Consider the following 24,225-nt stretch of genomic DNA (forward strand, 5'->3'; position numbering starts at 1 on the left):
AAAAAAAATCTCTGAATTCTTTAGTTATCTCTCAAGAGGTGGGTAGCATGTTTTATCATGACTCCTCCCTCTCTTTTCTTTATTTTCCCTTCTGTTTGCTTGTTGAGTGAAATGTATTTATGAACTGAACTGTTCATGGATGCATTACCCCCCACTCCTCCAGCATACCCTTGACCAGTTTAGATGAATGAGATTCAAGTGTTATTTACTTCTCAACTCATTCCTTCTTGTTTATATAGGCTTCTCTTTGGGCACCCTGATTATTTGTGATACTTTCCCCCATCCTTTGTCTCTCGCTTCCCTTCTAATGCATTCCTTTTCTCTTTCTTTTCCATTCTTCTTTTAAGATAATCAAAACATGGGACAGATAGGTGGCGCAGTGGATAAAGCACTGGCCCTGGATTCAGGAGGACCTGAGTCCAAATCTGGCGTTAGACACTTGACACTTACTAGCTGTATGACCCTGGGCAAGTCACTTAACCACAATTGCCTCATTCTCCCCCCCCCCCCCGAAAAAAAAAAGAGCATCAAAACACAAGCGAATCACTCCCCAACCCTCTGTCTAATTATATTCCCTATATGATCCCTGATGCAATGGAATTCTGAGGGGACAATTATATGGTCTCTCCATATTTGAATATAAGCAGTTTATGCTTATTTAGTTCCCCATGATTGTTTGCTCCTTTTACCTTTTTTATTTCTCTTGACTCCTGTGTTTGCTTTTCAAAATTTCTATGCAGCTCTGTTATTTTCATCAGGAATGCTTGAAAGTCCCCATTTTCATTAAAAATCCATTTTCTTTCTGTAGGATTACACTCAGTTTTGCCGGGTAGGTTATTCTTGGTTGTAAACCTATATCCGTTGCCTTCTGGAATATGATATTCCAAACTTTCCACTTTTTTACAGTGATGATTGCTAAATCACATGTAGTCCTGATTGTGGATCCTCAGTATTGTAATTCTATCTGGTTGCTTGAAGGATTTTTTCTTTGACTTAGAAGCTCTGAGTTTTATTTATATGGTTCCTGGCAGTTTTCATTTTGGAGGTTTCTTTCAGGAGGTGCCCAGTATATTTGTTTGTTTGTTTCCACTTTGCCCTTTATTTCTAAGAGATGTAGTTAGTTTTCTCTTCTGATTTCTTAATATGTGATTTCTAGACTCTTTTATGGTTTGTGTGTGTGTGTGTGTGTGTGTGTGTGTGTTTAGTGAGGCAATTGGGATTAAGTGACTTGCCCAGAGTCACACAGCTAGTAAGTATTAAGTGTCTGAGGCCGGATTTGAACTCAAGTACTCCTGACTCCAGGGCCGGTGCTCTATCCACTGTGCCACCTAGCTGCCCCTAGACTCTTTTAAAAATGATAACTTTTATTTTATTTTATTTTTTTGGTGAGGCAATTTGGGTTAAGTGACTTTCCCAGGGTCACACAGCTAGTAAGTGTCAAGTGTCTGAGGCCAAATTTAAACTCAGGTCCTCCTGAATCCAGGGCCTGTGCTTCATCCACTATGCCATCTAGCTGCCCCCGAGTCTAGGGAATTCTTTTTGTTTGTTTGTTTGTTTGTTTTTGTGGGGCAATGAGGGTTAAGTGACTTGCCCAGGGTCACACAGCTAGTATCAAGTGTCTGAGTCTGGATTTGAACTCAGGTCCTCCTGACTCCAGAGCCAGTGCTCTAATCCACTGCGCCACCTAGCTGCCCCCTCTAGGGAATTCTTAATCTTTTATGTCTTTTGGACACATTTGGCAGTCTGGTGAAGCCCATAGACCCCATTCCAGAATAATGTTTTTTCTTAAATTGATCATTAAAGGAAAGAATAATTTCAATAAGAGGTTAGTGAAAATAAAGAGGTTTTTTTGCATCCAAGTTCATACATGCCCTGAAATCTATCCATGGACCAATGTTAGGAACTGTTACTGTTGTCCAATCTCCCTTTGAGAGTGGAAGGGACTTTTATCTAAGGTCACATGGTAAATCAATGGAAAAGCCAGGACTCAAATTTAGATCCCTTGATGCTGAGGCCACTTTTTTTTAATGGTACCATATTGTCCTTTATGGCCTCATTTCAGGAAGTCATTGCAGTCTTTCTGTGTGACTTAACCTTTCTGGGACTCAGTTTCCTTATATGTAAAATGAGAAGATGGGATTAGATGAGTTGTAAAATCCGTATGGGGCAGCTAGGTGGCACAGTGGATGGGGTGCTGGGCTTGGAGTCAAGAAATTCATGTTCATAAGGTCAAATCTGGCCTCAGACACTTACTAGCTGTATGACTCTGGCCAGTCACTTAGCCCTGTTTGCCTCAGTTTCCTTATCTGTAAAATGATCTGGAGAAGGAAATGGCAAACCACTCCAGTATCTTTGCCAAGAAAACACCAAATGGGGTCACAAAGAGTTGGACACAACTGAACAACAAAACAGCAACAACAAAGATCCCTCTGCTTCTGTGATCTCTGGGAAGTTCCACTATATCTACCCTCTATTCTCCATCCTCTCACTGATAGGGGACTTGGGGAGAGTGGGGATCCAACAAGGGTATTGACATGACACTTTCCATTGATGCTGATTTCTGCCACAGCTTTTCAGATCTTGACTTTTATGTATTCCTCCCCTCCACATACTCTGTAGTCCACCCAAACTGGCCGATTTTCTCTTGCTCACACATGATGTTCTATCTCTCATCTCAGTATCTTTGCCCTGGTTGTGTCCTAGTGCTTGGAATATAGTCCTCCCGCATATCTATCTTTCAGAATTCCTAGGCTCCTTCAAGACTCATTTTTTTTTGTTTGTTTTTTGGGCAAGGCAATTGGGGTTGTGACTTGCCCAGGATCACACAACTAGCAAGTGTCAAGTGTCTGAGGCTGGATTTGAACTCAGGTCCTCCTGAATCCAGGGCTGGTGCTTTATCCACTGCACCACCTAGCTGCCCCTCAAGACTCATTTTAAGTACCACCTTCTACATGGAACCTTGCTGGTACCCTCCCTCCCAAACTCTCATGTATTTATTTATTCTGCATATGCTATGTATGTATTAATGCATGGGCAGCTAGGTGGCACAGTAGAGTGCCAGTCCTGAAGTAAGGAGGACCTGAGTTCAAATGTGACCCCAGACACTTACTAGCTGTGTGACAGCAACAACAACAACAACAACAACAACAACAACAACAGTACGTGTTGTCTCCCCCATTAGAAGGTAAGCTCCTTGATGGCAGAAACTATTTTATTTATTTATTTTTTTACTCTACAGCACTTAGGACAGTGCTAGGCACATAGCACTCAATAAATGCCTGTTGATGGTTTGCTCAGGACCAATGGCTAAACATATAAAGAATGGTGCCAAAGCTAAATTTATTTCAAATTGTAGTTTCTCTTCTTTTCTCTCAGTGAGAAAACACTATAAAGGTCACACAATGATTCACATTAAATTTCACTGAAATGTCTGGAAACTGCTTGACAGACAGGAGACAGGAAAGCAACTTCCTGACAGCGACTGTGGTAAATAACCATTCAACTCTGCCCATGGACCTGGAGCTCAGAGCTCGGAGGGCTGTTGTGACAATAGAAGAAGTATGTGAATTCAAGGCTGCATCATGGGGGCTTTTAATTTTGGACTTTTTGGTATTTTGGGGGTGACACGGATGCTCTTCTGAGTATCATAGATCCTAGGATTTTGCATTATAAGGCCCCTTAGAGCTTCCCTGAGCAGGTCACTTAGTTGCTCTGGATCTCAGTTTTCTGTATAAAAAAATGGAAGATTTGGACCAGATGATCTCAAGGTTCCTTTCATCTCCAAATCCATGATCCTATGATCCCTGCCTTCAGGGAGCTGACAATCTAGTTGAGGATACATAAATTACAAATAGGAGAAGTTGTTGCTGTTGTTCAGTAGTTCAGTCATGTCTGACTCTTCGTGACCCCATGGACCATAGCATGCCAGGTCTTTCTATCCTCCACTATCTCTCGAAGTCTGTCCAAACTCATGTCTGTTGTTTCCATGACACTATCCATCTCATCCTCTGCTGGAGAAGAAGTTAAATGATGACGAAGACAAACCAAGAAGAGTCATAAAGTTGCATGTGATTAATATTGCAAAATAATTATTGTTTAGTCATGTTCGACTGTGACCCATTTTGGGGTTTTCTTGGCAAAGATACTAGAGTGGTTTGCCATTTCCTTCTCCAGCTCATTTTATAGAGGAAGGAACTGGGGCAAACAGAGTTAAGTGATTTGCCCAGGGTCACACAGCTAGTAAGTATCTGGGGTTGGATTTGAATTGGTTTTCCTGACTCCAGGGCTGGCACTCTATCCATTGCACCACCTAGCTGCCAGGGTGCCACCTTTTACCTTTCTTTGTATTCCCAGAGATCAGCACAGTGCCTGGCACATAGTAGGCACTTAATAAATGACTGACTGACCATGCCCCTGTCCACCTTTCTAAAGGAAGGAAAGCATCTGTATTCAAAGCACTATAGGGTTGGGGAAAAGCAAAAAATCACTGTAGGCTGGGGTAGTCAGGGAAATATTGTGGAGAGAAGAGGCCTTAGCCTGGGTCTTAAAGGATGAAGAGAGGTTTTGGAGAGACATAAGGAAACAGGAAGGGTATTCCAGTTAGGAAATAGTTACCTGGGGAGTTCACAACTTTTGGAAAGGAACTTAAAAATAATTTAGTCAACCCCCCTCATTTTATTGATGAAGAAAAAAGGAAATAAGCATTTATTAAGCACCTACTATGAGGAGGCTCTGTAAGCACTTTGCAAATAGGTGTTATTCTATTTTACAGCTGAGAAATTGAGGCAGACACAGTAACCTCATTAAGTGACTTGCCCAAGGCCACAAAGCTAATAAGTGTCTGAGGCTAGATTTGAACTTAGGTCTTCCTGACTCCAGGTGTAGGGCATTGTGCCACCTAGATGCTGAGGGGCAGATATGACATCTATTTGCTGAAGCTCACACAAAGACAGTGACAGAACTGGGACCATGGTCTTTTGACTCCAAGTCTACTATTGTTTCCATTTGACAGAGTATGAGTAAAAATGTGGAGGTGGAAATGTGTATGTTATATTTAGCCAACAGCCAATTCCACTGGCACGAAGGAGAGTTCCTGTAGGGATTGTCCAGGGTCAAGCAAAGCAACTGAATGGAGATGCTTCCCAGTCCCTAGAAAGGTGGGCAGGGGAGTGGTCAGTCAGTCAATAAGCAGTTATAAACTGCCTCCTATGTGCCAGGCACTATGCTAATCTCTGAGGATACAAAGCAAGGTAAAAGACAGTCCCCTGGCCGTTAGGTGGCACAATGGGTAGAGTGCCAGCCCTAGAGTCAAAAGGACTTGAATTCAAATCCAACTCCAGATACTTATTAGTTATATGACCATGGACAAGTCATTTAACTCTTTTTGCCTCAGTTTCCTTCCCTGTAAAATGAGCTGGAGAAGGAAATGGCAAACCACTCCACTATTCCCTTTCCCTAGATGCTCCTTTTCTAGGTGTTAGGGTCAAAATCCTACCCAACCTGTCAGGCCCAGTGGGTGGCACCTTTCCCTTGAAGCCTTTGATAATCACTCCAGCTTGAAGTGAACTATCCCTTCTGTGAATCTCCCACAATCTCCCGCTTGTTCCTAGGCTCTTTCTGGACCTTACTCCATCCTGCTTCATTTGTAGGATTTATTTGTTGCTCCTTATCTCTCCTAGTCTGTGAGCCTCCTGAGAGTTCACGTTTCCTTTCTCGACTTGCTGATATCCCCATAAAAGGATCGCAGGCCCCTAAGGTCTGTCCCGTCTATTGGATTCTGGGGCCCTGCAGGGGCTGGGGAAGCAGGAGTTCCCCTCCTTTCCTACCTGCAGGGGAAGCTTAGTAGCCCTGACAGTCAGCTGTCCTGCTCCTCGGACCCTGGCTCCCTTTTCTGTTAAGAACCCAAGAAAAGCAACTTTGGCGCAGCGCTGGGCTCTGGGGCGCACGGAGGTGGGGCGTAAGGGAAGAGAAGGTGCTTTGGAGAGAGCGTGGGGGCGCCTAAGGTCGCCGGGAGCCGAAGTTTGCCCCCCTTTGAGGCCCCCCTCACTCTCCTGTGGAGCCCGGGTGCCTCCCACAAGGACAGGAGGTAGCCGGGTTCGGGGGCCGGCCCCACGCGAAGCTGGGCGGGCAGCTTTTCCGTCAATCAGCCTGACTTCACTGCGCGCCCCGGCCCCTTGGCGTTACCCTCGAACCGCCTCCTGGTGTCTCTGCTTCGCTGCGATTGCAGCGTGTGGGCTAGGGCGGGAGGGAGCGAGGTAGGGGAGGGAAGGAGGGAGGCAGGGAGAGAGCCGCCGCTGAGTGAACAAACGCGCTGAGGAGAAGCAGCCGGGTCACCGCAGGCTGGGGCGTCCTCGGCTCCTCGTCTCCTCCTTCTCCTCCTCCCCCCGCCGCGCCCCCCCCCTCCCCGCCTTCCCCTCCCTCCGCCCTGCGCCCCGGGGGACTGCAGCTGCGGGCGGCTCCAGCTGCCCCAGATGTGGGCTGGGCGGCTCGCGGGCAACTTTAGCGCGGCTCCGCGTGCGGGGCTCGGGCTGCGGTTCGGCTGCCATGGATCTGCCAGCGGGAGCCGCTCGCCTTCTGCTCTGCTGGGCGCTGCTGCTGCTGCCGCCACTGCCCACGGGCGCCCTGAGCCGCTCCGGCCCCCGAGGTAGGTCCCGCTCCAGCCCGGACCCCAACCCCTCTGCCCCGCGCCGGAGGGACTTGGGCTAACTCCGCTCGCCCGGGGTGTGAGTTGGCCAACTTTGGGGCCAGGGCGCACCCGGTCTCGGAGCCCTGGGAGCCCTGGAGAAGTCGCGGGTTGGGGGGACGTGGCGCCCTCAGTCTATAGTGCCCCGGAGAGTAGAACCCGAGAAGCCTGAGGCAGGCACCCCAGAACCGGCCTCTGCCCACTCCTCCCATCCAAGGCCCTTGTTGGGAACCGCAAGCGGAGGGGCGAGCAGGATGGGGGAAAATGCAATTCGCTCCTTCCTCAGCAGGAGCCCCTCGACCGCAAACTCTGATCCAAGCATCAAGTTTCACTTAGTGCCCGTCCCTGTAAGGGCCAAACCCAGCTGCCACCACTGGGTACTAAAATGGGTGGGGGGAGGTTTTTCCCTCAAACGGTTAAAGAACAACACCACCAGGTCTTTCTCTGGGGGATCTCATGCAGCTGCCCCGAGCTGACCCTAGTTGGCCAATGACTCTCCCCTTCCCAACTGCCCAGGGAGCCTGCTATGCGTGGGAATCTCCAGCAGGAACCTCCCTGTGATTGGACCATGTGTTTCCCAGGGAGAAATTGGGGAAGCCTAGCTAGGCTGAGGCCAGTTAGAGCATTTTTTTTTTAAGTTGATGACCTGCTGATGTTATGGGTTTCCCCTCCTGTGGCCTTTGAGTCCCCCCTCTCTCTAGTGCACTGTGAGCACTCAGACTTAAGCATTTTAGCCCAATGAGGTGAACAATAGCTAGCACTGGTGGAAATCTTTGGGATGTTTGTGAGCTAAATGGTGTTCACCAAGGTGGTTGAGGATGGAAAGTATGCATGTTCCTTTTTTTTTTTTTTCTGTCCTTGACCCTTTTCTCTGACTGGTGACAGCCTAGGCTGTTAACTGTCCCCCGGTCTTTGATATTATCACCTTTTACATCTAAGTTTATAGTTAAAAGGGAGAAGCAACATGGTCCAGGGAAAAGATCCTGCTTTTGGCTATTGAGAAACTTGGGATCAAATCCTAGTCCTGCAGCTTGTTCATCATGTGACCTTGGACAAATTAATTCCCCTCTCTGGGCCTCAATTTCCCCATCTGTAAAATGAAAGGATTGGAAAAGATGACCTTGGGATGATGGAGAATTGGATTTAAATTTACATATTCTCTTCTTACCCCTTTCCTTTTCAGGTCCACTTTTGGGAAACATAGAGGATTATAGACTTGTTATCCCAACCAGCACAGATGCAGAAGGCAAGTTCTTATCACATTTGGTGTCGGGAGCTGGTAAAAGCCGATCCCGAAGGGATATTGGGGACCTGCCCAGGGAGGATGCCAACGAACAGATATTTTACAATGTCACTGTGTTTGGAAGAGACTTCCACTTCAGGCTGCGGCGGAACTCCCGGCTTGTGGCCCCGGGTGCGACTGTTGAGTGGCAGGAAGATTCCCACGAGACTCGAGTAGAGCCACTCTTGGGGAATTGCCTCTATGTGGGAGGCATCACCGGTCTGCCCAATGCTTCTGTCGCTATCAGTAACTGTGATGGGCTGGTGAGTCTCTTTCTCTTGTACAGTGCATGCACTAAGAATCACAAATTCAATCCCTTCCCAGCAATGCAGCCAAAGGAAACTGGAACTGTTGGGAGCAAGAATAGTCCTGGGTTGCAATTAGGTTCATTTGTTGTAGGTACATGGATAGAGGAGAGTGACCATGGACTGTGTGGGGTTTAGGTAGTATGTCATATGAGAGTCAGTTAAAAGAAGTGGGGTTATCTACCCTAGAGACTCAAGGGGTCATGACAGATGCTGACAGATATGTGAAGGACCTTCATGGTTCAGAGGGGATACCTAGAAAGTTTCAGGGAGGCCAATTTTGGTTCAGTTTAAGGCAAGTCTTTCTAACAATGAAAGCTGCTTTGTTAGCTGGTGAGTTTCCAGTCATGGGAAGTATTCAAGTGGGAACTGGATGTTCCCCCTTGTCAGAGATAAAACAGAGGGGAAGTCCTTGCATTGGGTGGGAGGTTAAGTCTAGATCCACTTTAAGTCCAGATTCAAAGATTCTGCAATAATAACTGACATTTGTATAGTGCTTTAAGATTTGTAGCATGCTTTACACGTATTACCTCATTTGAAAGTGCTGGTCCCTCGATTGGCTTGGTATTGGCTATCTCTACAGAGCTACCTTTGGCTCAGCAAACCCTCTCCCCCTCCCCCCACTTCTCCCATCCTCTGTGGGGTTGGGATCTTTCTCAGGATTGCTGTGGTTACAAGGACAGGGACATAGCTTTCATTTTTTTCTGCCTTACTTCCCCCCACCCCCCATACCCTCAGTGCCTAATATCTAGTGCTGACTTAGTAGATGCTTAAAGCTTTTTGGTCTGGTTATTTTCATTAGTCTTGTTGTGATGGGGGATAGGGGAGGGAGGAAGTTAGCTTCTTAGGGCTTGCTTTGTAAATTGGTAACTGGGCAGCAAATACACAGTAAAGAAATTCCAGGTTATTCCCTAGCTCTCGAGTCTCAGATGATACAAACTCAATATTGCATTGAGTCAAACTGTCAGACACTTGTTGGCATGCAATGCTCTGGCTTTTATACCCCAGGGGCTGAAAATGCCGTTTGCTTTTATTGTTTTTGGCAGGAGTTAGGAGTAGGGATGGGAGTGTGTGCAAATACAGAAACCTATCCATTCCTGTCCCCAAGATTGTTTTTGCCTCCCTTCTCTTCCCTCCGCCCCTTAATTGCAAAGCTGTAGCCCTGAGGTTCAGTTTCTACAAATACTCAGTTTCCAGTACTCATGGCTAAACATGAATAGATGCTGCAGCCAGGACAGATCGACCTAGGTTTGGAAAATGAGATGAAATCAGAGATTGGGGTGAAGTCCCAGAGTGGGGCATTTCCCTGAGCCTAAATGGGTCCTCCTCAGTGGATGGCAGAAAAAGCCCTGACACTTGCTGGCCCTGCTCTGGACAGGGATGTTCTGGGTGGAGCAGCAGGCCTGAAAATGCAGATTCTGAGTTTGGAATGCAAGTCAAGTGGTCAGACTGTATCTATTGGTGCCAGACATCTGAAGCAGGCGCACTATGTGTTTAACACTAATTGCTACGTGGCACACACTCACTCGGTTTAGTCGAGAAAGGTGGTTTTTGTCATGAATCGCTGCTGCTCAGCTCCTGTGATTTCTCCTTCTCCATCGCAGGATTATGTTTCCACTAGAGGTAATTGTTCCACACTTTGCTGTGCCCTGCTGTTGAACAGAGTTGCCTGGCTTTGTGAATCTTAGTAAACTCTTCTTTGCCAGGTTGAGGCTGAGAAAGAATTGGGTTTAGGAGACATAAACACTTCAAAGACCTATCCTTTAATCTTTATGAAGATAGTCAAAATTCAGCTGCTTTTCAGACTTGATGTTTCCAAGGATGATTTCCTTCCTCCAAATTACCATCAATAAAAATCCTTGCATGTGGTACAGGCATTCCTTGCTTTACAAAATAGACCTGTTTCTAGAAAGTGAAAAGCAGGACCCACCACTAGTCTAGTGTTCAATAACAACTTGTTGATATGAATAAAGGGGAAAAAAAGCCCAACCCCCCCCCCACCAAAGAGTATAAAGTTAATATTGGTTTCATGTTTGCTTATAAAACTTGCACAAGTAGAGTTCTGTTATTATTTCTGATCGACTTTTGGGGACATATAGGGTCTTTGTACCTTTACTTTTTCTGTTGAGTAGAAAATTATCTGTGAACCAACATTCAAATGCACCATGGGAGAGGGCAGATAGGTGGTGCAGTGAATAAAGCACTGGGCCTGGATTCAGGAGGACCTGAGTTTAAATCTAGCCTTAGACACTTAACACTTATTAGCTGTGTGACCCTGGGCCAGTCACTTGACCCTCATTGTGCTGCTTAAAAAAAGAAATGCACCATGGGAACTGATGTGTGAGGATGTTTTTGAAAGGTAAGTATCTCAAAATGTGAATAGTTACTCTCTGGTTTTGCTGGTTTCTCAACCTCAAATACCTCTTTTCTCTGATCCATTTGTCATATTCCTAAAGCATAGATCTGACCACATCACTTCCTTGCTCAAAAAGCTGCAGTGGCTCCCTATTGCCTCTAGAATAAAAATAACAACTCCCCTGACATGTAAAGCTGTTTACAATTTGGCTTCAGTTCAAACAAGCAGAGTAACCTAGTTTCTGAGAAATCCAAAGAGTCTAGCTGCTGGGGCAAGAGCATTTCAACAAAAACTGTTGCAAAAACTAGAAAATAGTCTTTCAGAAACTAGGTATGGACCCACATTTCACACTATATGTATACCAAAATAAGTTCCAAATAGGTACATGATTTAGACATAAGTGTGACATTATAAGCACATTAGAGGAGCATAGAAGAAGTTACCTGTCAGATTTATGGATGGGGAAGAGTTCATAACTAAGCAAGAGATAGAGAGGTTCACAGGAGGTAAAATACACAACTTCAACTACATAAACATTAAAAAGATTTTGTACAAACAGAACCAATGCTACAAAAATTAGAAGAGAAGCAGGAAATTGGGGAAAAATCCCTTTATGCAGCAAGTTTCTTGGAAAAGGGTCTCATTTCTAAGAAATATAGGAAACAGAGTCAAATTTACAAGAATGTCATTTCCCAATTGATAAATGGTCAAAGGATATGAATAAGATATTTTCAGGCGAAGACATCTGACCTATCAATAACCATATAAAATCACTAATAATTAGAGCAAATTAAAAAATTCTGAGGTGCTTCTTCATACCCATAGATTGGGCAAGCTGACAAAAAGAGTAAGATGACAAATGCTGAAGGGTCTATAGGAAAACATGGTGGAGTTGTGGACTGGTTTGAACATTCTGGAAAACAATTTAGAGCTATGCTTAAAAAGCTTTTAAAACTGTGCATACCCTTTGACTCAGTGAAACCATTATTCACTCTATATTAAAATCAAACCGAAGACATCAAGGAATCTGAGAAGGACCCATATAGATACAAAACTATCCCTAGCAGCACTTTTTATGATGGCAAAGACTTGGAAGCTGAGGGGATGCCCTCAATTGGGGAATGGCTGAACAAGTTATGAGTGTGATGAATTACTATGATGCTGTAAGAAATGATGATGGGGACAGTTTCAGAAAAACCTGGGAATTATATGAATTGATGTGAAATGAAGTGAGCTGAACCAGGAGAACAATTTATACTGTAAATAGCAATGTTATAAAGATAATCAGGGCAGCTAGGTAGCACAATGGATAGAGTTCCTAGCCTGAAGTCAGCAAGACTCAACTTCCTGAGTTTAAATCTGGTTTCAGACAGAGGTCACACTAGCTGTGTGACCCTGGGTAAGTCACTTAACCCTGTTTGCCTCAGTTTCCTTATCTGTACAATGAGTTAGAGAAGGAAATGGCAAATCACTGTAGTATCTTTGCCAAGAAAACCCCAAACAGAGTTGCAAAGACTGGGACACAACTGAAATGACTCAACAACAACAACAAAGATAATCAACTTAGAAAGACTTAAGAATTCTGTTCAACACAATGACAATTTGGCTTCAGCCTGTCTTTCCAGGTTTATGACATAATGCACTCTGCATTCCAGCCAAACTGCCTTTGTTATTGATCTTGCTCTGTTTTCTGTTTCCTACCTCCATGCTTTGCAGAGATGGTCTAGAATGCAACTGCTTCTTACCTCAGTCACTTGGAATCCCTGGTTTCTGTCAGAGCTTAGCTTGTGTGCCACCTTGTGATGAGGTCTTTCCTGATTCTGCCAGCTGCTAGTGCTCCTACTTCATTTATATTTTGTATTACATGCGTACGTGTTGCTTCCTCAGACTGAATGTAACCCAATGCCTTGAGGGCAAGGACTATTTCTAATTTTTCTCTTTGTCATTAGGATCTAGCATGTTGGTTTGGACCTGGAATTTTAGCTATATGGGAAACTCCTGGTGGGGAAAATCCATCTACTGATGCATATTAGTAATTGTTCTGCAACCATTTAACCTTAGTTATCTAGGATCTTGTTGTTCAGTAATTTTTCAATTATGTCTGACTCTTTGTGACCCATTTAGGGTTTTCTTGGCAAAGATACTGCAGTGGTTTGCCATTTCCTTCTCTAGCTCACTTGAAAGGTGAGGAAACTGAGGCAAACAGGGTGAAGTGACTTGCCCAGGGTCACACAGCCAGCTAGTGTCTAAGGCCAGATTCGAACTCAGGAAGATGTCTTCCTGACTCCAAGCCTGGCATTCTATCCACTATGCTTACCTAGCTGCCCTATCTGGGGGCACTGAGAGGTTAAGTGACTTGTCCTAAGTCACACAGCTAGCCTGTGTTAGAAACCAACTCTAAACCTAGATTTTTCTCCATTATATTACACTGCCATCCTCTATCTTATAAATGCTAGGCACTTAATACATGCTTGTTAATTGATGTTCTATGAGATTGGACTCTCTCTCTCTCTCTCTTTTTTTGTTTTTTTGGTGGGGCAATTGGGATTAAATGACTTGCCCAGGGTCACACAGCTATCGTTAAGTGTCTGAGGCTGGATTTGAACTCAGGTCCTCCTGAATCCAAGGCCTAGCTGCCCCTGGACTCTCAATTTTGTAGTAAGTATAGGCTATGATTACAGTAAGAAATCATATGAGAGGTGCCATCACTAAGACACACTTTATTGGCAAAACACTGATTAAAATGTACAAAGTTCACCTTTGTTCTCTTTAATTGCATTCAGAATATAAATTGCTTATAAGCTTCAAAATCTCATTATTATGGATGTTGTTAATTAGGTATTTGTCATAATTTAAACTGACAAGGATTGAAATTCATATTTATACTTTCTATTCACTTATTAAGCCAGATAAGAGGTGCTTAATAAATGTTTGTTGAGCTGGAAAGTACTTAAATGACTAATTAATGTAAACATGATTGTTGAGGCAATGTTTAACCTACTTCAGAACAAGGGTTTTTAAAACACTGTTATATACATAAAGGATTGATTGAAATAACTGGTCATTTTTGTCTGTTCCTGTGCTTGCTAATGCTTTGTTAGTCTGCATGATATTATTTACAGACCTGGAAATTCAAACCAAAGAAGACTATAGTTCTCCAAGAAGATTCTGTGATCCACACTTTGGATGAATTCAGACCTCGCTTTCCCAATCAGATTGAGTCAGGGAGGTCTGGCTATGTTGAAAACTGCAGACTTCAGACTTAGTCCTGTCTGCAGGATGATGTGACTCTGGGTGGAAAGGGGATACCAGAGGTAGAAAGGTGTTTGTGAATTGGAACTCATACTGGTTCACAGAACAGCTCTGGTTTCCTTACTTCCAATACTAAGCCTCCATGGGAGGCTGCAGAGGACAAAGTAGCTCTCCCTGGATCAGAGATTCTGAGCGTCTGACAGAAGCTAAAGTGGGCAGTGTGTGGAACAGCTAGAAAGTGCTTGAGACTGGGTGTTTTGCCTAGGCTTCCAAGGGAGGTGTGAGGTGCTAAATTACTTTATATTTATTATAATTTATAAATATAAATTAAAATTCAGTGACTCTGAGCACCCACAGGCTGCTGCCCAGGGTAAATATGAATCATAGGCCAGTAATTCTCAACATCTGCCTTAATTAGCAAAAGCAAACAAAGTCTCACCAAATGATTGACCCTTGTAGACATTTTCTTACCTGCTTCTCCTTGAAGGGAAAGAGGATTCTTGCTGACTGATGAATACAGTCCTTTGAGGGATAAAAGCAACATGACAGAGAGGGGAAAGTCCTGGGTTTGAAGTCAAGAGAAATTTGACTTTGAATCTTGGCTCAGATGCTTAACATTTTAGGCCCCTCCATTAGGAAGAAAGCACTTTCTAAACTTTCAAATACTATAGAAATATGAAAAACTTTTTATAACAAACAATTATCTGAAAAGAAATATATAAAACAAGAGGCGAATATTATACAAGTATTCTAGACTCTAATAAGGTAGAACTAAAAGAATGAATGAATAAATAAATTTAAAAAGCACTTTTGAAGCACTTACTATGTATGAAGTTCTGGGCTAAGCGCTGGGGGTACAAATAGAAGGGTAAAGACAGCCCCTGCTCTCAAGTAGCTCACATTCAAATAGAGGAGGAAACAACTGCAAGTGAGATGGATAGGTCCCATGGTCCTTAGAGTGTAATGGCAAAGCAGATGGTGATGCATCTTTAATGTCATTTCCAGCAGTAAAATCATATACTTTTCTGATACTGAGCGATTTAACAGTGACAAGGACTTTTCTGGCAAGAGCTTTCTTTTCTGGGTCTTCAGTAGTTACAGCCAAAGTACCTGAAGTAGTTTCCCAGCTGCAGCTCAATAAGGATTGCTTTCTGAGATGGCTTTGGGAGCTGCGTTTGAAAAAGGACCAATGTTCTGGGTGGGTACAGTCACTCCAAGGGCTCTTGTGTCCAACTGCTAGTCAACAATTGGTGTTAGTGATGGTGAAGAAGGTAATATCTCCATAGTAATTGCTCTTCTTAGGGCTAAGGATCTGAGAGATGCTGTTATTCTTAAGGCTCTTGGGTTCAGGGTCTTGGGTTATCTTCACTGGGGTCGTAATGGAAGTGGTCAGGTGGTGGTTTGATTTGCCTGGTATGTGCCACCTTCTGGCTCTTAATTAAAAATTAAGCAAATGGTTTTTCTTTTGTTCTGTGTTCTCTCTTCAGTTTATTCAAAATTCTATTATATTTGGCTCTCATCAAATGTTATTTCTAGAATCATCTAGTTCAAGCCCTCATTTCCTCTCACCTGGACTCCTTAATTGATCTTCCTGCCTTGAGCCTTTCCCTTCTTCTTTAAAAAAAATTCCATATTAGCCATGTTGTGAAAGAAGACATGGAGCCAAAACAAAACAAAACAACAAGCCACAGGATAAAGAAAGTGAAAAATAGTATGTTTTGATCTGCACTCAGCACTTTTCATTATGAGTCTTTTGGAATTGTCTTGGACAAGTCATCTACAGTTGTTCATCATATGATATTGCTGTTACTGGGTACAATGTTTTCCTGGTTCTGTTCACTTCACTTTGCATCAGTTCATGTAAGTCTTTCCAGGTTGTTCTGAAAGCATCCTGCTTGTCATTTCTTATAGCACAATGGTGTTCTATCACAATCATATGCCACAACTTGTTCAGCTGTTTCCCAGTTGATGGGCATCCCCCTCAATTTCTAATTCTTTGTCACCACAAAAAGAGCTGCTGTAAACATTTGTACAAGTAATTCCTTTTCCTCTTTTAAAAAATCTCTTTGGGGTACAGATCTAGCAGTGGCATTGCTGGATCAGATGGTATGCACAATGTTATAGCTTTTTGGGCATAGTTTCCAATTGCTTTCCAGAATGGCTGTATCAGTAGTTTCTCTCTTCTCTAATTCTTTCCTCACATAGCTGCCATAGTGATTTTTCTGAAGTGCAACTCTTACCATGTCACTCTCCTATTCAGTAAACTTGAATGGCTCCCTATTGCTCTTAGGATCAAGTCAAATTAATAAGGATTTGATAAGTTCTTTTTTAAAAATTTGATTAGTTCTTACTATATGTCAGGCACTGTGCTAAGTGCTGGGGATACAAATAAAGGCAAAATCACCTTTTTCATAAAAGAAGTTATATTCTAAAGAGGCAGATAGGAATAACCAGGTACATAACTAGATTTATACAGAATAGGTAATAGGTCATCAGAAAGGGGAAGACACTATAGTGGCCGAGGGGACTGGGAGAAGCTTTTTTTTTTTTTTTAGCAGAGGATAGGATTTATGTTGAGTCTTAAAGGAAGCCAGGTGGAGGTGAGGGGGCAGAGAACTGTGGGCATGGGGGACAGTCAGTGCTTAAGGATGGAGATGGGAGATGAGGCATTTGAGGAACACCAGGTGGGCCACTATGGCTGGATGGTAGACTGCACAAAGAGGAGTAGAACCTGGGGAGGTAGGACAGGGGCAGTTTATGATGAGATTTAAATATCAAACAATGAATTTTATATTTGATCCTGGAGGCAATAGGAAGACCCTGGAGCTCATTGAGCAGGAGTGTGATATGGTTAGGTCTCTGCTTTAGAAAAATTGCAGCTAAGTAGAGATGGATTAGAGAAGGGGTAGACTGAGGCAGAAATATAAAAATGCAAGCTCCTTTGTTTAGCTTTGGAAATCCTTCACAACCTGGTCCCAACCTACATTTCTGACGTTATTATGTATTATCCCTCTTTATTTACCCAGCAGTCCAACCAAACTGGACTTCTTGCTGCTTCACACACAGAGTACTCTGTTCCCATCTCTGTGCCTATGCATAGGCTGTGTCCCATACCTGGATTGCACACCCACACCACTTCTACCTCTTAAAATTCCTTATTTCCTTCAAAACGCTACCCAAGAAAAACACCCGTGTGAAATCTTTCCTGATCTCCCCTACCTGCTAGTGCCCTACCACAACCTCTTGGGGATTTTTGTTACCTTGTTAATGTAAGAATATAAGGTTAGATCTTTAAGGTCACTTTTATTTCTGACAGGCTTTGATTCTGTACCCATTTTATAGAAGGAAAAACTGAGGCCCAGAGGAGACAAGTGCTAGGCTCATCGATTGAGAACTAGCAGGGTCTTTAGAGGTCTTCTAGTTTAACCACCTCATTTTTACAGTTGAAGAAACTGAGGCATACAGAGGTGAAATGATTTGCCTAAGACTGCACCCATAGTCCATGTCAGAGGCCAGATTGAAACTCAAGTCCTCTGACTCTAACTTTGGTGCTCTCTACTGGACCCTACTATTTGCCCAAAGCTTCACAGCAAGTTAGTGGCAGAACTAGAATTAAACCCCAGGTCCCTTGACCCCCTAGATTGGGCCCCTTTTTAGCAGCCCTGAAGGTCATGGATGACCATAGTCAGGGAAAGACTTGCTTTATCATTTACCCCCAGGGAATCTGAATTCTAGCCAAAGACAGAGCCCTCCAAGTGGCAAAGAAGCGCCTGAGGTTCATTCACAGGTAAAGCTGTTGGTGTGACTGGGAATGTGTCAGTGACCTCGCCAGACAGAGCTGATGTTGCTTGGTCCAGGAAGGCCAGGCTGAAAGAAATGAGTTTGTTTCCATGTGGGTCTGGTGGAGTGTCTGATCAAAGCTAGCATCATCAGCCCTCTCTCCAGAAGTCCTACAGAGAACAGAGAAACGGGGGCCCTCCGGTGTCCTCTGCCCTCAGTTCCCTGGCACTCTGCCAACCTGGGCTCTTGGTCCTGCCCTTAGCATAACCTATTGAGCCCTTTTCTCATTGTTGCCTCTGCCTATTGCAATCCCATTGATCCTCCTAGACCCAATTTAAATGCTACTTCATTTGGGAAACCTTTCCTGGTTCCTCCCTCCTCTCTATTCTCTAGAAGAGAGAAACTGCTTTTATCTCCTCTGTAGCAATTCATTAACATTCATTAAGTATCTACCATATGCCAGGTACTGTGTTACTTGGAATAAAAGGGAAAAAAAAAATCCCTTCCCTCAAGGAGTTTACATTCTATTGAGGGGAAAACATGTACATATTAAATATATACCAGGCAGCTAAGCGGTACCTGGCTTGGAGTCATCTTCCTCAGTTTGAATTTGGCCTCAGACACTTCCTAGTTGTATGACCCTGGGCAAGTCACTTTATCCTGTTTGCCTCGGTTTCCTCATCTGTAAAATGAGCTGGAGAAGGGAATGGCAAACCAACTCTATTATCTCTGCCAAGAAAACCCCAAATGGGGTCATGAAGATTAGAACACGACTGAAAAAACGACTGAACAACAACAAAAACCGTATATACCAAATAAATGTAATGTGATTTCAGTGGAGGGATCTTCTGGGGGTATCAGGGCAGGTCTCATTTAGGAGGTGATACTTGAGCTGAACCTTGAAGAAAGTTGGGCATTTAAAAACCAAATCATTGGTAAAGCATTTATCAAGGGCTTACCCTGGTTGCGTGCTGGAGATACAACAAAGATAGTCCCTGTTCCCAAGCAGCAGTTCTACTGGGGAGACGACACACAAAGGGGAGTGCTGGACAGGGGAAGGATATTGTGGGAGGTCACAGGGCAGGTAGACAGACACACCCTTTCCAGGAGAAATGACAGAGATGATATGATTATGGGTCCAGAATTGGAACTCGGAGGGAGGGGATCAGAAAAGGGGGTGCACAAGCCTGGCAGCTGGTTAGGAAATGGCTGGAAGAGTAGAGTAAAGCATGCTGGGAGCCTGGGCTTGGAGGATGGGTGACCGTGGCAACCACCAGTCATTTTCAAAGGGCGAGGTGAGGAGGGGGAGCATCCTGGGCACAGAGGACAGCTAGTGCAGAGGCATGGTTTTGGAGATGGAATATACTTGTTGCCTTCTGTCTACTTTGTACTATAGTTACTTGTGTCATGTTTATCTTTCCTTTCCCCCTCACCCACATTAGAACAGGAGATCCCTAAGGGCAGGGATTATTTCTTCATCTTTCCATTTGCATTCTCATAGCCCTGAGCATGGGCCTTATTTACAGTAGATATTAAACAGTTTCTGTTGGGTAGACATACCCAACTGTTGGTAGATCATCTGATGGTAGAGCATCTCCAGCTCATGGTAGACCATCAGCTCTTGATTATGATCTCTGTATACCATCATCAGTGTGGGTAAGCAAGCCCTGTAGCCCCTATGCCATTGACTCCTATCTCCCCATATGCTCAGATGATATGTACTTAGGAAGGTTATTCCCCTTAGTATAACTTTGTGTTATGCAGGGTGACATCAGTATTAGCCCAAAGTAAACACTAAGAAGAAAGGGAACTAGGGGGGAAATCATGGGTCAGTGCAAGGCGCCCTGGGCTCAGCTTCTGGTCATGCCAGTCAGTTGTTGTGAAACCTTTGGCAAGGTCATCCCACCCTCTCTGGGATTTCTACTCTATAAAATAAGGGGGGATTGTATTAGAGGATCTCAGAAACACCCTCCAGCTCTGACAGTCTGTATGCTAAGGTTCCTTCTAGCTTGGCTAATTCTGTGTTTTGAGGTTCCTTCCAACTTTGACACTTGATATTCATGTTGATTATAAGCACTTAGTAAACACCTACTATGTGCAAGGTATTATACTAGTTTTTAGGAAGTGTCTGTTGATAGCCTAGTGGCCAATGACTATTGGTAGCATTGGTAGCTTAGGGTGACCCTAGCCTGGGCTGGTGCTGGTAGGTAACTTGAAAGTCTCAGCTTTCCTGACTGATGGCTTCTAACCTCAGGCACATCCTTAACTTTGGGGGACTTTTGTTTTCCCATATTTACAATGGGAGTAATGATATTTCTCCATCATTTCCTTATTGGATGGCAATGGAGAGAAGCGCTTTTTAGTCATTTTTTAGTAGTGTCCAACTCTTTGTGACTCCATTGAGTGTTTTCTTGGTAAAAATACTAGAGTGATTTGCCATTTCCTTCTCTAGTTTATTTTACAGATAAAGAGACTGAGGCAAACTGGGTTAAGTGACTTGCCCTATGATCACACAGCTAGTATGTGTCTGAGGATGGATTTTTATTTTTTGTTGGGGCAGTGAGGGTTAAGTGATTTGCTGAGAGTCACACAGCTAGTAAGTGTCGAGTGTTTGAGGCCAGATTTGAACTCAGGTCCTCCTGAATCCATGGCTGGCACTTTATCCATTTTGCCACCTAGTTGCCCTTGGAGAGAAGTACAATAATGCCAATGTCTCTCTTTGGTTGATAGTTGGTCATTCTAGTTCATTTCTTTACTGAAAGTCTTTTCCCATTCCACTCCAACCTCCACCCAGCTGTTAAAGTGATATATATGTATATATATGTATGTATGTAAATATAAATATATATATATGACCCATCCATGTCAATTTCATATTCAATAAATTGCAGGGGATCCCTTTTACCTCTAGGATGAAATACCAACTCCCTTGTTTGGCATTTAAAACATTGTTCATCCTGGCCCCAACATTCTAGCCTTGTTATACATTAATTCCATTCACTCTACAGCCCAGGCAAACTGACCTTCTGAAGTATATCTCCTACATGATACTTGGTTTTCTGATTCCATGCCTTTGCATTAACTGCTCCCCCTACCTGATTCTTTTTCCCAAGATCACTAACTCCCTCTTCCCTTCCACCACTTAGAAGCTCCTTCAAGACTCAGTTCAAAGGGGCAGCTAGGTGGCGCAGTGGATAGAGCACCAGCCCTGAAGTCAGGAGTACCTGAGTTCAAATCCGGCCTCAGACACTTAACACTAACTAGCTGTGTGACCCTGGGCAAGTCACTTAACCCCAATTGCCTCACTAAAAAACAAAAAAACCCCAAAACCCCCCCCAAAACAAGACTCAGTTCAAGCACCATCTTCTGCATGAAGCCTTTTCTGCTACTCACCCTCCCTAACTGCTAGTGACTTCCTATCAAGAAAGACTTTGTATCCATTATCTTCATATCTCTATATGTACATGTTGTCTTCCCTGATAAAGTCCATGTCCTTTCTACACGTGGAATGTTTTATTTTTGTCTTTGTATCCCCAGCTCCTGGAATAGCACCTGACACATAGTAGGTGTTCAATACATGTTTACTTGTTTGCTCAATGTATTCTAGGACTTATTGTCATTGTTTTAGGCAACGAGGGGCCTTCTGATGCCTTGCATGTGTCTGGACTGTCCCTTGATGCATCTTGAGGTTACTCATTCCACAGCATTCCACAGTCTGTTTCTCCCCACCACTAACCTAGGTTTTCCCCACTCTGCCATCTTGGGATCTCACTCTACACATATCCTTATCTCAATAGGAGCCCACAGGATGACAGGGTAACCAGGAAAGCTTAGGTAGTTCTAGGTTATATTAAGATAATATGACATCCATAGCCAAGGAGGTTAGGGTTCTGATTTCCTCTGCTTTTGCCACACCCGAGATGGAGTATTGTTTTTGGTTCTGGGTAACAATACATTTTAGGAAGGACTTTGACAAGCTGGAAGGGGTCCAAATGAAGGTTACCAAAGATGGTGAGAAGACTAGAGACTATGCCATATGGTAAGGGCTAGGGAGTCCCTTGAACTTGTCTTTTTGAGCTGCCATATTTTCCAGAAACAATGTATCCCGGGGGGCAGCTAGGTGGTGCAGTGGATAGAGCACTGGCCCTGGAGTCAGGAGTACCTGAGTTCAAATCCAGCTGTGTGACTCTGGGCAAGTCACTTAACCCCTAATTGCCTCACTAAAACCCCTAATTGCCTCACTAAAAAAAAAAAAAAAGAAAGAAAGAAACAATGTATCCAGAGCATGCAGGAGGCCCTGAATGTGTCAAGGATGAAGCTCCCCCTGAGCTAACATAATTTGTTGCTGCTCCCCAAATTGGACTCCCTTTGTGTCCTTGGGAGGCAAGACAGACACCAGCCAATGTGTGCCAGGCTGGGATAATGCCTGTGCAGCTGGGGTCCTCTGCAGATCAGCAGACCCTCCTGTCTTCGTAGTCTAACAGCTCCCAAGAGAACAGAATGAGGTTTTTGCCATCACCTTGCTCCTCCCTGTGGGGAGTAGGCTGGTCCTTTTTCTTACCTTTGCTGTACTGTTCCCCCCCCCCCCACCATTTCATGCCCCTTTCTGGTATCCCTTCCTCCCTTTGTCCTGCTATTATAAAACTATAAACTTCTGTAAAATGGGTGAACTCTTTGGGTTCCCATGCATGGTCATTTCTCTTGTAATAAATGTGGTTTTCACATAAGTCACATGACATTGTGATTGCCTATTGACAAATATGAGGTTAATTTGAAAAAACTAGAAGGGAACGCTCGAGGGATGTGATACTTGTCTTCAAATATCTAAAGGGTTGTTTCATGGAATAATTATAACAACAGTTAGCTTTTACGTAGTGCTTTAACAGCTTTGCAAAGAACTTCATTGAGATCTCATTTGATCCTTACAACAACTTTGGGAGATAGGAGCCATTATTATCCCTACTTTACAGTTGAGGAAACTGAGGCAAAAAGAGGTTAAGTGATTTGCCAAAGACCATACACCTAGTAAGTGTCTCAGGTTGCATTTGAACTCAGGTCTTCCTGACTTCAGGCTTGATGCTCAATCCACTATGCTACCCAGCTGCCCCAATTGGACAATCACTTAGAGATATTGCAAATGGAATTCACATTCAGGGAGAACTTAGTCTAAATGATCAAATGAGATAATATTTAAAGAGCACTCAGTACAGTGCCTAGAACATAATAAGTGCTATAAAATGTTAGCTGTTATTATCAAAGTATTATATCTGAGGTCCCTTTCAGTTCTAAGTCCCTGGTTTCTGGGCTCCTCACAATTTTTCCATTTCTGTCCTGGACTCTACTTACCTAGCTGTGGAATGGCAGAGGTGGAAGAAGTTGTACCGAGTCATACGTGCCATGGTGGTGGCTACTAGCATCTTCGAGTGTCCCTCTGCCTCTTTCCCTGGCTTCTACTTGAATGGCCAACCCCCAGTAACATGGCTGCTGCATGCTCAGAGAACACAGCCTGGCTTCTCCCACTGCCTAGCTTCTCTCTCCCTCTCTCCCAGGGACTTGGGCATCCAGGGAGGCAGACTCTCTCTATGGCCCAGGAGAATAAGCAGGGATGATGTTCTATAGAAGAAAAAAGTGATTACTTTTCTCCCTCATACACACAAGGAAGTACCATGTTTGCTGCTCGAACCCACAGAAATTACTTGCTTTCAGAAACTAATTGGATTGAAACTAATTGGATGGGGGTAGTGGGGGGATGTGGAGAGGAGGAGACAGAAACTTTCCTATTAGCTCCTTGCATAGCTATGGATGAGAACCCAGCCCTTCTTGTTGAGGGGATTATAACAAGTGTATCCTCTGATTTCTCTTGGCCCCTGAGTGGGTCTGTAAGGGGTTGATGATGGAGGGGCGTTTGTTAGGATCAGGTTAACACAGATGTGAAGGGTCAGGACCATTTCAGCAGTGACTGCTAAGCTCACCACCATCTGTGGGATGATTCACAATATTATCTCTCCCATCTGGCCCTAGACAATTAATTGGTATCATTTGTCCCCAGACGATTAATTGATGATCGTCGACATTTTAAAAAGTGCATATATTTCATGTCATAACTGAGGAAAGACAGATCAGCTGATTAGCTTAGTGATTGGAGAATGGGAAGATGAGGCTGGATAACCCTTTTTTATGGAAGGGTTTCCTACATAAATGGAAGATTGCACTTCTAAGGCCCTCAGAAGAATCTATGGCTTTGAGAATCTATGGGTCAATTCCTGGTACTAAGGCTCACCTCTGACCAGTACTGGTTGTAGGATCCTGGCTAAGTCTCAGCATTCCTAGAGAATTTTTAAAAAACAAAACAAAACATTGTTTATTTAAAGTTTTGAGTTTCAAATTTTATCCCTCCTCCCCTCCCTCCTTTCCCCCTCAGTAAGCAATCAGATATAGAGAACCTTTTAAAGGTCATCCATTGTAATACATTTTCCAGTCTGTATCAGTAGAAGTTTACTCACTAGAAGCTTCCTCGTAAACTCCTTAAGCTCAGGGACTGATTTTTGCCTCTTTTTGTATCCTGATG

The 24,225-nt window shown here is 43.8% G+C and overlaps 1 protein-coding gene across 1 annotated transcript in view; it reads left to right on the forward strand.

The window, feature by feature from the left end:
- Positions 1 to 6,486: 6,486 nt before the first annotated feature.
- Positions 6,487 to 24,225, forward strand: part of ADAMTS2 (ADAM metallopeptidase with thrombospondin type 1 motif 2) — a 476,618-nt gene continuing 458,879 nt past the window's right edge. Inside the window, exons 1-2 of the mRNA XM_043989764.1 lie at positions 6,487 to 6,643; positions 7,866 to 8,227. Coding sequence (XP_043845699.1) covers positions 6,544 to 6,643; positions 7,866 to 8,227 — 462 coding nt within the window. The 5' untranslated portion in view covers positions 6,487 to 6,543. The remainder of the gene's footprint in view (positions 6,644 to 7,865; positions 8,228 to 24,225) is intronic.

The sequence above is a fragment of the Dromiciops gliroides genome, chromosome 2 (genome assembly GCF_019393635.1).
Source record: "Dromiciops gliroides isolate mDroGli1 chromosome 2, mDroGli1.pri, whole genome shotgun sequence".
In the NCBI taxonomy this organism is placed as follows: Eukaryota; Metazoa; Chordata; class Mammalia; order Microbiotheria; family Microbiotheriidae; genus Dromiciops; species Dromiciops gliroides.